General features: G+C 35.0%; 1 protein-coding gene and 1 long non-coding RNA gene across 6 annotated transcripts in view; one reads left to right on the forward strand and one right to left on the reverse strand.

The window, feature by feature from the left end:
- The window catches only part of LOC132096871 (uncharacterized), a 207,753-nt gene that overhangs the window by 81,681 nt on the left and 109,341 nt on the right, over positions 1 to 16,731 (reverse strand). The gene's annotated exons all lie outside the window — the stretch shown is intronic.
- Positions 1 to 16,731, forward strand: part of LOC132096868 (adhesion G protein-coupled receptor L2-like) — a 93,013-nt gene that overhangs the window by 3,660 nt on the left and 72,622 nt on the right. For all 5 annotated transcript variants that reach the window (XM_059502530.1, XM_059502526.1, XM_059502528.1 and 2 more), the window contains exon 2: positions 15,704 to 15,908. In XM_059502530.1, coding sequence (XP_059358513.1) covers positions 15,833 to 15,908 — 76 coding nt within the window. In that variant the 5' untranslated portion in view covers positions 15,704 to 15,832. The remainder of the gene's footprint in view (positions 1 to 15,703; positions 15,909 to 16,731) is intronic.

The raw sequence follows: 16,731 nt of genomic DNA on the forward strand, positions 1-16,731 counted from the left end.
GTATGTACAAAATCTTGTTGAACTTTGAAGTTATTTTTTTTTAAATAAAATGTGTTTTATTTATATTAATCTCTATATGTGCTGTGTAATATGACAATACATTTTAATACGAGCAGCAACCATTCTGTGAACAACAAACTGAAATATAAATTTAATCTAAAGTAAGCTTTATATATTGTTTTATCCCTGTTTTGGATTGAATGCTTTTGGAAATATAAAACTACTTTACCGTTACTTTTAGAGTTTTTTTTCTATATTGGTTTTTCAGTTACATTTATAAAAATTTAATATTTCCAAATGAAATGCTTTGCATGGATGGAAAACACTGGCACACACAAGTAACTTTAACATATATATATATACCAATAGCATTTGCAATGTAATGTAATTTGATGCCCTTGCAAGAGTGTACAATTGTTTTTTGTTATTTAGTTTTTAAACTCCAATCCAAATGCATTGTGTATGGTGAAAATATTTTCCAGATATAATCTAATTTGTGTTTGCTCCACTGTCTCTTTTACTGTGCTGATGCTTTTGGCAGGAGTTTCCCAGTCGCTGCTTTTGAAAGCATGAGGCTGAAGGTGGATCTTTCTGAATCAGGAATTTTTGGCTGATTGTTTTAATTGCACACAGACAGCTCAGCATAGTGCCCTGCCAAACATTGCATCTGTTTTCTTACATTTTAAACTTAATATATTAATATACCTTTATTGCGTGTCTATAGTAAAATATAAATGTTCATTGATTATATGAATGTTGATCTGGTGTTTAAATCTTCTCATTTAAAAAAGTAGCTTCATGCAATTAATATATTAATATTTACATTTTAATTTGCACTTATTTATGCTTTTGGAAATCTTATTTTGCTTGTGCAAATATGTTTGCAATCATTTAACTTTCATTAAAAACAACATTTAAAAATGTAAGAGATGCCAAATCCTCAAGGAGCTGAAAAACGGCTTTTTGAGTGACAACGATGAGGAGTATTGATCATCTAACAATATTTTTTTTGTAAACAAAGGCCGTTAAAATAGTTTTTTAGTGTCAAAATCCTCTCTTGTCTTGGTTAATAAACTGCTTTGTATTGCGAGAGGCAGAACAAAGCTCTACAGGTCAGATTTCTTTCTGATCTTACAAAAAAAAAGAGAGAAAAGACAGAAAGAGCGCTAGCTTGCACGGCGTTCCTGTCGCTGGAGTTCAGCTGGTAAAGCGTGCTGCTAGCATGCCACAGATTCCTCTGGAAACACACACTGTTTGTATGGCCATCGTCACTCAGCGATTCACTAATGAAGGCTAAAATGTTGGAGAGTAAAAAGTGTTGTTCCTGTAGAAGTGTTCCTCAGCAGCTAATCTGTGTGAAAAGAGACGGGAGAAAGGAAGATAGCGCTGCACAGACGATGGAAATGTTTTTGTTCAGCATTTTAAGAGCTGAAGTGATTTTGGTGAAGCTTTTTTTTTCCTTCTTTCATTTATCAGTACAGTACAATAAGCCTATATGGATTTGTACATATGTTTCTGAAGTTGTACATGCTTAAAACACTTTGAGTATATTAATGCACAACTCAATGGCGCTTACAGACAGTTCGAACAAAAATCTGTGAATACCAATAAACAATGTTAGTGAGATGGACTTGGGAGATTACAAAGTGTAAAAGCAAGCTTCGGCTAATGATTTGAACCCTTCTACTCTATTTTATATTCTGAAGGTTTTACGTCATGTCGAATAACATTAGCTTTGTTTCCATCCACCTGTTTATTATGGGAATTTTGGAATATGACATAAAAAATTCCGGATGGACACGCGCATTAAAATAACTATATGTACAGTTGAGTAGGATAAACTTTTTATTTGATAAGAATAAATGCACATTAACTACGATGGTAACCTATTTGGCAAATAAATTTCAACATGTGCATCAACGAAGTCACTTTGCGCTATGAGACGGGATAAGTTGACTAGCAGCGGACCGATCTCGTTGCACAGTGTCTGAAATGTTGTTTTGGTCGTTCTGAAATGCCTGAGCAAGGTATGTCATCAAAGTATTTAATTGCCTTCCAGAACGGTCAACCACGACTGCATTCCCAAACAGCAGTTTTGTTCTCGTTGACTCGTAGGATGAAAAGAGTGCCTCATTCGCAAATGTTTTCGGCGATATTCCAATTTTGTGCAGAATCTTTGGATGGAAACCGAGCTGTTGTGTTTAAGTGAAGCTGTATTGCACACCAGCGTAGAGCTGTGTGAACAGGACACATTGGCAGTGTTTTAAACACATGCTGCTGGATGTGATGGATGGCAGCGAGAGGCTTTCTGCTCGGTGGATAGCAGGCTGATGAATGGGTAAAGGTCTCTGAGCTCCATCTATCAGGGATTAGCATTGACCTGTGAGAGTCCACGGCCCCGGGCTACTGCGCCACAACAAAGGCCTGCATTAACATGGACAGAGACCACAGGCTCTTCAGAGGCTAGAGCCATAATATATGATGCTCCTCTGTGGGCATTTCTAATTAATTTGATTATGTTGCAGCTGAGAAGGAAGCACACGCAGATATTGGCAGGAAATGTTGTGTGTGTGTGTGTCGCTCAAGATAGTAGTTGTCGTGGCAGAAAGACAGACATAGAATTGGGGCAGAGCGATACGGCCACAAATGTTATCATAATATATTTTTTCATGATATATTTGATATTTATCACAATATCCATTTACCATTAAAGGCAAACAGCACTTGAAATTGTGACCGTTTTCTGAATGTAATCTGCGCGACCCATTTCTCCCCAAAATTAAAATTGTCGTTATTTACTCACCCTAAAGTTGTTTCGAACCTGTATGAGTTTCTTTTTTCTGTTGAAGACAAAATAAGATATTTTGAAGACCGTTGACAGCAGCTATTGGCTTTCACATACTAAAGTCAATAGCTACCAGTATTTATGAACATTCTTCAAAATATCTTGTTTTCCAGGATTTTTTCTGGATTGTGTGATTTTAATACAAATTTCAAGTACACGTGTCTAATACAAATAAAGAAAGAAAATATTTAATGGAATTAATTAAACTTAAAAAAAATTCAATCAAAGTTAGATAACATTTGCTAGAGATGTAGAAAATGTAGTCATATGAAAATATAACTTTTAATAGTTTTTTTTTTTTTTTGGTCAAATAAGATGCTACAAAACAGCTATATTAAAACACGGATGAAAAAGTATTTGCATGACATTCCTTTAAAATATATATTTATTTGTAATTTTTTAGTACACAGAAGTAATATATTTCTGTCATAATTTCTTCAAGTTAAACTAAACTTTTATTTTGGCATTTCATTTCTGTGGCAATCATTCACACAGAGACTCAAAGAGCATGCAGTAAAAATGTCTATAGCTTATCATTATCCACATCCAGTTTTACTGTGATCTTGATATGGTTTATCGCAGCTCTAAGTAGAAAGGACATATGGAGTCGCACTGGCTGCATTATTTTATGACAGTATTCTGAAGTGCTGTGCCAAACGCTTATGAATCATCTTTAAATGGCTAATATTATCCGTCTGACAAAAAAACAAAACAAAAAAACATGCAGCTAGGCCATGCAAAAAAATGAAAATGAAAAAACCTTTAAAAAGATGTGTTTTGCAACGTCTGTGCATGGTAATTATTGTTCTCTATCAAAGCTGTCACTGTGATGGTACCCTTTCAAACTGTAGTAATATGTAATTTAAAAAAAAAAGGTACTTTTCAGAGTGACAGCTTTTGTACCTCTTTTTCTGAGAGTGTAGAACTAAACTGGCTGCTTTTTATGTTTTAATTCTGACTTATTTTTTAAGCAGATATTTATTTGCCACTCATGCGTTTCCATTGCCCTAAATTGATGCGGAAATCAAAGGTGCCCTCTATTTCTTCATGTATATGAACATGAAGAGGTGCAGAAGCCAGACGGCTGTGCTGTTTAATTCATTCCCTCCCTCTTGATTGGTGCTGATTCGTTCCATTTCGAACAGGCGTGTGAATAAAGAGGCATGACCGTCCTGCTGTAGATGCGATGCTAAAGCGCATGTGTTGATCACCGAGGCGAGCGAGAGCATGATTGCTGATTGCTCGGGGTTTTAATTATGGAAATCATGAGCTGTTAAGAGTGCTCAAAGCTTTGAGCTATTTGCTAATGGTGAAAGTCATAAAAATAGTACATTGAGTTTAGTTGCACTGCAGACAGACATTTGTTTCATGCTTGTGATTGTATACAGAAACATTTAGCGTACTTGGAACTGAAAAACAATTATTGGATTATAATTATAGACAGCACATTGTATTATAAAGTAAAGATAATAAGTAATGTTAAGTAATAAAAAAATTAGATTTTAATGTATATTCAAATAGAAAAATGTTATTTTACATCATAATAATATTTAGCAATTTTTGGCAAATAAATGTAGCCTCGATGAGCATAAGAACTCTTTTTGACCGAATTAAAATACAATTGCCTGCACAGCTATTTATATACAGAATATGGATCTGCTCTAAAGTCTAATAATAACTTGCACTGATTGCTTCCTTTCATATGTTTTTTTTTTCAAAACAAAAACAAATGTCTTACTCATCTGCAGTTTGTTATACCACTCTTTCCTGAGCTATGCTAACAACCAAATAATTATTTTAGTTAATGCCACTAATGAGTGTGAGATATTGAATTATTTGTTTTTGCCTGGGATCCTCTCTGCGGTAACTCAAGGAATCTGCGCAGACACAAGAAGGAATTGTGTTCTGGGGGACAGAAGAGGGAAAAGCAGGAGTGGAGGATTGGGAGCAGAAAATGAATTCGAGTCTTGCCATCCAGCAGAGGCTTTTCTTTTGTCCATTTATCATGAAAGTTATTTTCTTTCTTTTTGAATTACAGTTCAATAGATACAAATCCAAGGAAGCTGTAGTGGCCTTTTCTTTGGCATTCATGAACAGAATATTATTAAAAGGAAAAAAGAGCAAATTAACTGAAGTACATTTGAAAGAGTAGTGTCTTCAGTATTAATGTGAAATGTAATGCATTGCTTATTTACTCTGAAAGATTTGGTAACACTTTACAAAGAGGTTTCATTTGTTAACATGAACTGACAAGCTTTAGAAGGATTATTAATCTGAGTTTGTTAAACGATAGATTACATTTTTTCTTCAGTAGAACAATAAAGAAGATTTTTAGCTGAAACCGTGATCCTTGGTGGTTCATAAAATGCAAGTCAGTGGTTACTGAAGGATTTGTTTCAAACACTCGACTAATGTCATGAAGTGAGTTTGGAGTAAAAACATGTTATTAAATGTATTATTTTCACATGCTTTCAGATGGAGCGGCATTAGTTCACTGAGAAGCTATGCAAACAGCTGCAATTATCCTAGATTTCATAAACGCGCGACTATATCGTCTGCGATTTAATTTTTTATTTTTACCTAGCTTGGCTAACTACGGCTCTGTGTGGTAAATGCTGCTCCATCTGAAAGCATTGATATGCTTTTAGACATGTAAAACATCCACATTTGTCATCATTATCAAGTGCTTAAAACAATATAATTGTGTATACATTACATCATTGCGTGATTATGGGAGTGAGCTAGAGAATTCAACCAATTTATTAAAACAGATTGTCTAAAAGAAGCAGTTTGTGGAAAAGAATCCGATTTCCCTGTGAGGCTCTGGACTGCAGGTTATAATGTGCAGTTTCTTGCACAGACTGATTGTTTTGCTTCGTAAAACATCAATATATGGCCAAGACCAACACATGTTGCAGTATATGGATTCCATAGTTGCACACAAATGTAAATAAAGTGGCTTATTACAATTGGAAACATTACAGTGACTTTGCCAAAAATCATTAATTCATAATGTATGGCTGATGGATGAGTAGGAGTTAAATTAAAGGGCCACTGTAAGAAGTGTCTAAAGCGGATTGGAACGCATCAGATCAGGGTTGAATAATGTGTCCTTCCAGACTTAATGCCATGCAAAATAAATAATAGAGTTCGAATCCAAACAGTATATCACCAGTGTGAATGCAGTTGAATTTGTGCTGAATAAGACAGGTGAGCTCATAAATTTGGATTAAGTCGGCTTTGTGTTCTGTTTGCGATCTGCTTACACAGTTTCCCACGAATCAAGCAATATTTCACCAGTTATTCCACTGGACTGCGCATGCAATCTCACATTTCTCTTCCACAGTCCTCACTCAGATCTCACCAGCTGGGTTTTTGGGAAGGGATTTATTTTCTTCCTTTCGTTGCCTTTTAATCCCAGTATTCGCATTGTTAACTGTGGTAAGGTAAATTCATGCCATGAACCAGGTTCTTTTTTACTAAATAACAACAACATATGATCAAATAACATCTGATAAAAAATGATCAAAGATCCGGACTCTATGACGATGTTGCTTATGCTGAATTTTAGTGTGGATTATTTCATGTTTAGGTCAGATTGTTCATATCATCTGCTGTGTAAAGGATCTCTATTGAATGTGGATGTGTTGTGTATCACTAGATCAAATCTATAAATTACATTTACACAACATTTCCCTACAGCGTTTTCAAATGATTGTAAACCATTGTGTTTTTGTGCATTTTAAGTAAAATTTCAACACATTGATTTTATATGTTTGTGTAGTAAATTGCATGCCTATCTTTTCTCTTATCGACAATATATTTGATTATTTTTATTTGTTTGCACAATATCAGTAAGTTTGGTATTTTCGTAAATAATAGGAGGCCCTATATGTCAATTTTTAATAGTGCACTTGAAGAAAAATCTACAAAAGCTGTCATTTGGTTTTTTTTTTTTTTTTTTTCAAAAGTATTTGCCCCCCAAAAGATGCACATTAGTATCTAAATGGTACACTTTGAAAGGATATCACCCATAACAGCTTATGTACATCCTTTTCTGACTGTATATGACAAGTTTTGGTTATAAAATATTTGTTTAATTGCAGATCAATACTTTATTTGTTGTCTGCATCCACTAATCTTTCTTGCTTATTAATTCTGGATAGCTGACAACATAAACATGATGTCCGACTGATATTATTAAATCTATTTATATGCTATCATGTCCTATTCTATAAAGCTCCAAAATAAATAAATAATAATAAAAGGATAGACAATCCTAGTTATATCTTAAATGGTTAAATGTATAAACCTTTATTTCTAAAAATAAAGCAAAATGAGATTGTACAGATAAAATTAACCACAGGCAAAAAAGAAAGCAACAATAAAACTGTCTACGTCTTTGGACCCTAATGCGTTGAACACACTGGATTAGTTGTACTAATTTTAGAAATCCATGATTGATGGAGAAAGAGATTTCAAACATATTTCTCACATTGGCGTCTTGAACAGAATCTGTGTTCTCTCAAATGTGAAGTTATCGTGTCAATCTTCTGGCAGTTGGGTTACTTTTTGACACTTTTATAATCCTCGTTTGAAAACCAATTAAAAATACTGCTTCACGTCTTCAATTAGCTGTGTTTGAGCTCAATTTTGGACGCAGCTTTACATCTCATTTGTGCCCGTTCTGCTTGCTATGCATGCATGTGTGCATTCTTTATTTTCTCCCATCTTGGTCGTGGCAATTGAAAATAAATTAACATTCCTGCTCTTTTATGTTCTGCTTCTTTAAGCCTGTCAAGAATACTTGGAGACGAACCCTGAGAGGTCAAGCGACACTCACTAGTTGTCAATCTTCCTGGTTGACCCGCCCATCCTTTTCTTTCGCTTTTCCATTCTTTTCTTCCCCGTTCATTCAGTTCCTCCCTGTCTTAGAAACTCTCAGGCTTTCTTTCGGTGGTCTCTGAGACAGGAAGCTCTGAGATGAATGTCACACTCACAAACACAGCCATATCTGATCTCAAGTCCTCCTGGCTGCCGTTTCCCCCAGCGCTTCAATTTATGGAGCCTGGAAAACCAACGTGATCTCATGAGAATACGTGTGTATTTTTACGTTAAATGTGGTTCTACCACACGTACATTTACTTACACTAAAGTGTCTATTTACACTAAAGTGTAAATTTATATGAATTCCCATGTATTAATATTAAAATCGTGGCTTTAATGATTTAAATCTGTTGTATTTAATTGTCATATCAATAAATGTTTTTATTGAATTTATTGAGAGCAGTTTACTCATCTACTTAATAGGAAATAACATTTCTGTGCATGCTGCAAACCATATATACACAAAAGCACAGCATAAAATTACAAATCACATCCATTTTATTTGTTTGCTGTACTCCATATCTTTAGAATCCAGATGTTTGCAAGGAACATATCCATATCAATCGATCTTCATCTTCATTCTCAGCAACAGCGTCCGTCACAGTCAAAGCCCGCGCTCGTCGTTATGATTCGAATTTGAAAATAGCGCCAGTGCGCCACAGGAACGTTACGACATGGTTTACGGCACTAATATCGAACTCTCATTGGTTCTCACATAATTCGTCACACATAGCGACATGTCGTGTTTCAGTTGATAGACATTTGAAATCAGTACTGCGCCAGTGCGCCTTCATGGAGAGAAGACAGATTCATAATTTCACGGATTAATAAATTAAATTCTGCTCTGTACCTTATAAAAACTATTACCTCCAGAGAGGACTGCGACTGGAACTCATTATCATTTGAACTACTTTTGGTACCACTTTTGATATTTTTTTGCAAAAAATAAATGATTAACATTATGTTTGTTTGTCTGTTATTTGTTTATTTATAACAGTAACGTTATGTAGTTTTAAGAAATGGTTATGGGTAGGTTTAGGGGTAGGTGTAAGATTAACATTAGTGGCTCAAAATAACGTTTTAATGTTATATTTTTACTAAAATTGTGTTTTATTATGTTTTATTCTTTTAACATTCTGTATAAAATGGGTAGGTTTAGGTTCGGGTGAGGTATAGGGATCTTACATTTATCAAAAAAAAAATTATAAAAAGGGAAAATATACATAAATATTAAAAAAGTTAATCCGATACGCATTGAAAAGCAGCTTCATGAGCATATTTCTATGGATAACTGACTGGTCAGAGAACACGTTCTATCTGTACGTATTTGAGGTTGTTTTTACGTAAATTTCGATACGTATCGAACCTGTAATTACGTCCAGATAATACGTAAATGACACTGTAAATACGTAAAGGCACATACGTATTGGACAGTTTTAATTTACGTCTAAATATGTACGTTTTGATTGTGAGATCAGGCTGGGAAAACAGACAGAATCAGCAGAGTTTACTGCATAATGCTGAATGTCTTGAAACTTGGCAAATTTTGAAAGAATAAATCAAAAGTTCGGTGCACTTAATCAAATGAAAATTGTGACAGAAATGATTACTATAGTACAGCACAATGTACAATAATAATAATAAATGAACAGCTGATTTGAACAGTAAACCTCTTTTTTTTGTCAGAATATAAAGTTGTTTAATTTTAATTTGATTACATTTTCAAGAGTAAATTATTTTTCATGTGCCGCCTTTTTGAGTATTTGTATTCAAAAAATTATAAATCCAGAAAGATGAAAGCACATAACACAGAATTTCAAAAATAAAATAAAAACTCATTTCATAGGGGCCTATTATTATAAAACAGCAATAAACTCTTTAAGTTGTTAGTGTTTTAAAGCTTCAGATGATTAGACATGCTGTTTGATTGTTAAAATTGAATTAAACCATTGCACAGAATTTAGACAAAAAACTTTTTTTTTTGTTAAGCTTTAAATACATTTTTGTTAAATTGTAGAAGTGCTTTTTGATTACTAAAATGTATTTTAACCATTAAAGTTCTTTAATAACAGTTTAATATTAATTTCATATGGAAAACGCATCTCATGTCTAGTCATATTTGACCCTGAATTTTCCTAGAATCCGAGAGCCATTGCAAAAAAATAATGTTCAAAGATGTCCAGTATTTTGTCTCCTTGGTATGGAATCAAATGCTTGATATTGTCTCACCGTGCATGTTTCTGTTATTACACATCTCTCCTTCATGCAAAAGAAGCAGGCCTCAGTCAGGAATGGTGCAAAGCTCTCTAAAGCCAATCATTTGATCCTTTTATTTCAAGTCAGAACAAATCTGCCAAACAGAATGGTGTTTATGGGGATGATAATGCTGGGCTCCTGTGATTTAAGCCTCCAGACGTTTGAGAGGAATAAAGCATGTTGAGAGACAGCCAGCATCAGCGTCTTCAGTCTCAGCAGGTTACGTCCGAAATCACTGAAGCTCCCTAAAACGCTTCCCAGTTGTGGATTTGCTCTTATTTCAGGATATTTGGAATCATAATCCCGTAATGCAGTGCATTAAGCGGTTTCCCACATGAATGCACAGTAAGAGATAAGGCTGATTAACTTTATATGATTAGGCTTTAATTTGCCTAATTAAACTTATTAGTGAGAGGTGAAAAATATGTATCCTTAAAGGGATACTCCACATACAAAGGAGTTCTCTATCCATCTCCGTGAGTCCATGTAAAGCGAATCAGATTACGTACTTGTAATTCGATTAGTTACAGTTACCTTTTTATTGATTACAAGATAATGATCACATGGCATGCAGGAAATATTTCAGAATTTGATTGTTGGAATTGTAAAAATATTTATTTGAATGCAACATCTGTAAGGTTTAATTAATTTTTTATCATCTTTTCATTCAAATCACAAACTCCCCGCTGTTCCTTCACTAACCCCAGTTTGGGAAACTTTGACATATTGCACTTAAAATTCACAATTGTGAACAATGTAAGGAATGCATTTTCTTTCTCTTTGTATTTTTATATCAATATGGTACAATATTATTCAATTTAAATCAGTGTGATAAACAAGTTAGGCCAAAGGTAATCCACAATGTTGTCTGAATTGTGTAATGTAATGGATTGTTGCTCACTGCATTTTTTGTCATTGAATCTGGAATCAGTTACAGATTACAATTTGTAAGTCATCTACCGAGCTCTCTGCAAGAGTATGAATCCCTCAAAGTTGATGCTTCAAAAACCACACAAAACGAACAAGATGGGAATCCACATGATCCCAGTCTTCTAAAATGTTATTGATTGTTCTTAAAAAGAAAAGAAATCACAATTATTTTCTCCCTTATTAACTATATCTCCCTTTCAGATAAGCATGCTGAAACGGCAAAAACAGCCATGTGAAGCAGGATATCTCAGTAGAGACGTGCTTTTTAGGTAACGTAGAGAGAGCATGTGTATGGTTGTCAGGTTGGAAAGATTAAGCAAACCACTGGACACAAAATGTGTCTATTCAAGAGAAAAGCTCTGAAGGGGGATAAACTGTTGACATCTGGCAACCGCAACCATAAACCTTGTGGATGCTTGTTATACCACATTAAATGACCACATTAAAATGAAATGCAGACAATTATGCTTAATAAATAAAAGAAGCAGAAGTCACGATCGTGATGAAAATAAGAGTCACTGTGCAGCCCTAGATGCATATGACATTTGATTGGAAGTGATGGCTTCTAGTATAAAGAGTTTTGCTTCAGAAGACACAGATTCATCAACTGGGGTCATATGGATTACTGTTGTGTGGTTTTTAAAGCGTCAACTTTGAGCAACCAGTGCACTTGCATTATAGGGACTCTCCGAGATGGATTATTTCCCCCCAAAAATCTCAGTTTGTGTTCAACCGAGGAAAAAAAAATCATTAATTTGGGATGCACAAGGGTGATTAAATGACAAGAGAATACATTTTTGGCTGGAGCACCTCTTTAATTCTCTGGGTGCTTGAGAATTTGCAGGGTTGTTATTCAGTGCTCAATGTGCCCTTGCTAATTATTTACCAATAACTGTGTTTAGTGAAGTACAAGTGTTTGATTTCTAAAACACTGCTTCTGCATGCCAAAATTGACATTGCACAGTATTATTGTTGCTCTGCACCAGTGTCTGATGTTAAATGCATCTGCAAGAACATTTCCTGTTATGAAACATAATTAATTTTGTTCAAACTTTTTCTGTCGTCCATAGAGCTGTGAAAATGGCACAGTGTTTATATTTGGGTTCATTATGAAATAATCAGTGCACTTGATGATAAGGGCGCTTTGATGAAGCGCACTTCAAAGTGCACCACCGCACAGGATTCCCTACCTGTGCTGTAAACGCTGAGCCAGTGCATCGAGGAAGATGAAAGTATTATTTAGCTTCGGGTGGGCGTTTGTGTGTTTGTGCACATGCGCACGTCACTGGGAATGAATTTGTGAACAAAGTGAGCTTGACATGTCATCTGTCTTCAGTGTTTGGCATTGTGTTATAATGAGCTCGGGCTCCCCGAGGTCTCAGATATTGCCTTCTGCCAATGCGGGCAAAGAGTCTGAATGTGTTTGTTCCCGTGAGATAACAGGAAAATGCAAACACACACAAAAGAGAGGTGATTCTAGTAGTTTATCAACTGAACCTGTTGCCACAGTAATTATGATGTACCTCAGGGTGAGCCGAGGGATATGAGAGATCTGTCTGTAATCTTCATAAACACAGTGGAATTTAAAGCTTGACTAGAGATGTCAAAGCAACTCCGAGGTCCAGAGATCCATTGTATCCTAGAAAAACAAAGATTGTATTATGAATGTTGCAGACTTTTTTGAGGCCTGCAGTTAGAATCAATGCAATGGTAACAAAAAAAATGCTAAATTTAAAGATTGACCAAGTCTCTTCTGCTCACCAAAGTTGCATTTTTAGCTCAAAAATACAGTAAAAGTAGTAATATAGTGAAATATTATTACAATTAAAAATAACATGATATAATTTAGATGATGTTATAATATTATAATAGCTTTCATTACTCCAGATCCTTCAGAAATCGTTCTAATAGTTATTGATACTCCATTAATAATGGTTTTTATTATTATCAATGTTTAAAACTGTTTTCGCTGCTTAATATTTTTGTGGAAACGGTGATATTTAATTATTTTTCAGGATACTTTGATGAATTGAAAGTTCAAAGGAACAGCATTTCTTTGAAATCTAACATTATAAATGTCTTTACTGACACTTTATTTCAATTTAATGCGTCCTCGTTTCAATAAAGTCAATCTTTCTCAGCACAAACCTTTAAATGTGAATCACACTTTTCACAAAACGATTCGGAAGCACAACGTTCAAAATGAATAATAATAATCTGAAATGTTTCTTAAAATAATTTCTGAAGATCACGTGACACTGAAGACTGGAGTAATGATGCTGAAAATACAGTTGCATATTTACAATTACTGTTTACAATATATATTCAATAGAAAAGGCATATTTTGAATTGATAAAATGGTATTTCAGAATGTTAGTTTCTATTGTATTTTTCAATAAATACATTTAGCCTTTGTGTGCACAAAATGCTTCTTTTAATACCATTTTAAAATAGTATATTCCAAATTTGGATGGTTCCTAACTGAAATCGCATTGGATACAAAACAGATCTGATATGATTCTGCATTAGGGTGTTTCTGTAAAACACCCTTCTCTTCTGAGTCAAAACTACCTAGTGTTTTGGCTGTGAGTTTTGCACAGACAAGCAGCACTTTCTGGCTTGTAATTGAGATTGATTTACACTCTCTCAGCCTTTCTCACACTCAGCTGAAGTTCAGAAACATTTTGGTATGAGATGGCTTGATATGAGATGGGTGCTTTCATCTTGCGTAAAGTAAAACAAGTTTGTGTTCCATTATTCTTTGATTTGTTTGCCTGTGTTGTATCGGTTGACAAGGTGATTTGATAAGGTTGGCAAGATTTATTTCTGTAAACCATATCGTTTTTTGGCTGGTAATGATGTTTTTCTGTATCACTGATGTTGGATATTTCATTTTGCTCATAAGCTCAGTTTTTACAAGTAGATTTATCTCTGCAGTCATCTAATGCTCACTCGTGAACACAGTTTTCCTTGATGTGTTAATGTAATTCTGATTGAAGCATGAAGTCAGGGTGGGACATCGAGAGCTTATCTCTATTTTTAAAGTATCAGCATTTCTTTTACATTTACAGCCTGGCAAAGCTGCATTCGGCAGCTTGTGACAGCCACAGTCCTGATAAAATATGAGTCTAATAGATTCTCTTTTTAGATTTGGTATAAAACTAAACAGGTTATTTGATTTGTAGTTTGATAGGCGAGTCGTGGCATCAGTGTAAGCTCTTCTTGTCAGTGCTGTTTATAATGCGGAGGCTGTTTAACTCTTCAAGATGTTTGATCTAAAACAGAGTATTCTGGGTAGACTTCAAATAGCTCGGATACGTTTGGTGGTTATGATTAGCTTCGTGCCGTCTCCTCTCTGCAGCAGGTTACGTGATAGACTTGGAAAGCATAATTACACTGGCTGAATCCTTCACTGTGGAAATAACTTTGCAGCTACATGTCAACTAACTCTCATTAGAGTATTAGTAGACTGTTAGGTTGTGGTTAGTGTTAGTAGAATACGTTGACGGGTACTTAGCTACTAGAATGACTTAAGTGATCTATCAAGATAAACTGTTTAACAAATAGTGTGTAAACAAGCAGTTGTTTTGATAGAGGGAAACTAGATCAGATTTTTCAGATATTCCCCTTTAAATATAATAACCATCAGCTGTATGCAATGACCAACATTTGGTTTTCGACGGCTGAAAATGGGCGTTATTCAACAATCTGAATATGGAGCTGCATTGATATCCCTGTATCGCTGTTTGTTAGCAACCAGAGTTAAATGCACGCAAACTTTGGAAAAATAATATTTATGGCACTTGGACAGGTATGTCCCATGCAATTGTTTTGATTGAAGGAAACAAGATACATTTCTGATTTCCACATTTGTTCCTCATACATTCCTTTATAAACGAAATAAGTATCATCTGTGTGCAAAGTGAACAACCTTTGGTTTTTGACCACTGAAAATGTGTACAATTTAACAATTTACTCCTGGAGCCATATTGAAATTCCAATATCTCTGGAACCGAACGATATAGGGCATTAAAAATGAAGATGCCAAAATAAATGTTTAAGACGCAACATCTCAAAGGGCATTAAGATATATTTTAATACTACATGAGTTACAGACATCCAAACTTTGGAGAAAAGCAACTTGAAAAGTGCTTTTTCCCATTTTTAAACGGTCACCATTGGCAGATAATGCAACAAAGATGGCTAAAGTCAACAGATTTTACTAACAGACCTACCAATCTCTCTGACTTACCAAGAGATAACATTGTGATGCTGCCATCTTTCTGAAGTCATTTTTACCCCCCTGTAATTTGGCTCTGAATCTCAGGTGAAAACTGCCATTTTGACCCCGCTCTACAAAATAGTGGATTGCTCAGTAAATATACATCCACAACATTTAATATGTTGGCTTTCATTACTATACATGTTTATCTTTCTTCAGAAAATATTGACAAAATACAAAATTTGATCCGGGGACCTCTGGTTGAGTTCACACAGAATGACCCATGTGATTTCAGAATGAGAGATTTCATCTGTGCAAAGGATTGAGAAAATAGCCAGATTCTTTTTTCCTTTTGATTGGATTATTTCAGATCTACGCCTCCTCCTCCACCAATCGGATTGATTGTGGTCTTTTCAGTCCAAATGAGCCATCGATCACTTTACTAACACATCAATCCGATTACAGACGAAGAGTGTTTTGAGCTTGATGTTTATGTGATATGATTTCTGTTTTGGTGATCCCAATTCACACTGTTAATTATTTTGTCTTTAATGTGCTTTCAGATGGAGCATGAATGGTGAAAGGTGGAGAGCAGCAGATTGCTGATGTCTGCGTGGCCTGCATACTCTCAAGATCCTCTTTTCGATTCTGTACTATTGTCTGGCATCTGGAGACGCTCTTGAATAACCAAAATGGCTACTTCACTGTGGAAATGTCCCCTGGTGCATGGATTTGTGTTAACTGTGATTTTTATACAATCTTCAGAAGGTAAGACCATCTCTATAGATGCTATAGCCTGCTAAAATCATAAAGTGACATGTTTAGAGAGTCTGTATTTAGTGAATATGCAACACTTTCCAGCACAGCATGTTCATGGAGACGCTTCAGATTCTACTGTAAAGAAGTGGTGTGATTATTCAGCTCATGTCAGTTCAGATCAATAACCGTTTGAAATGTTGGTGTGTTTGGTTTTAGTTTGCAAATTTGATTTTTTTCTGCCTTGACTCTGTGTTCTTTCACAAAGCCGATTGTGAAATCGTAGACATGTCTGTTGAGCGCATGACCTGGTCTGGCGATCAGAGTTAGATTAGTCAGAATTCACTCAATACTCAAAACGCCAGAGATCTGCACTCTCGTGGATCCTTAATTATTCATTTTGCAGTGTAGGTCAAATTATTATTACCTCAGTAGCTAGCTTTAAATTGAAAAAAAGAAAAAAGTTTATAAAGGAAGGTGCGTTTTTGCTCTGCAGAATTGAATAAAAATAAACAAAATCACTCAAAACACATCACAACATGCACATAAACTAGGAATAGTTGCTTCTTTTGAATAAATGGTTATTTCACGACTGTTATGTGGTATGAATGTAATTGGATGAATGTTGTCTGTGATCTGCCAGTCATTCAGAAATCCTCTGTGCAGTCTGTGAAGATGTTAGACCTGCAGTTGAGATAATTCACTGAATTTGCTGATTTGAGAGACTCGGAAAGTCTGAGAGAGTACATGTTGCATGTATTGTCCAGTGGAGTGACATTTCTCAAAGTCCCAATGTCTGATTTGTGTGTGAAACTGTATCATGCTGCACTTGTCT

This window comes from Carassius carassius, chromosome 20, assembly GCF_963082965.1.
Source record: "Carassius carassius chromosome 20, fCarCar2.1, whole genome shotgun sequence".
In the NCBI taxonomy this organism is placed as follows: domain Eukaryota; kingdom Metazoa; phylum Chordata; class Actinopteri; order Cypriniformes; family Cyprinidae; genus Carassius; species Carassius carassius.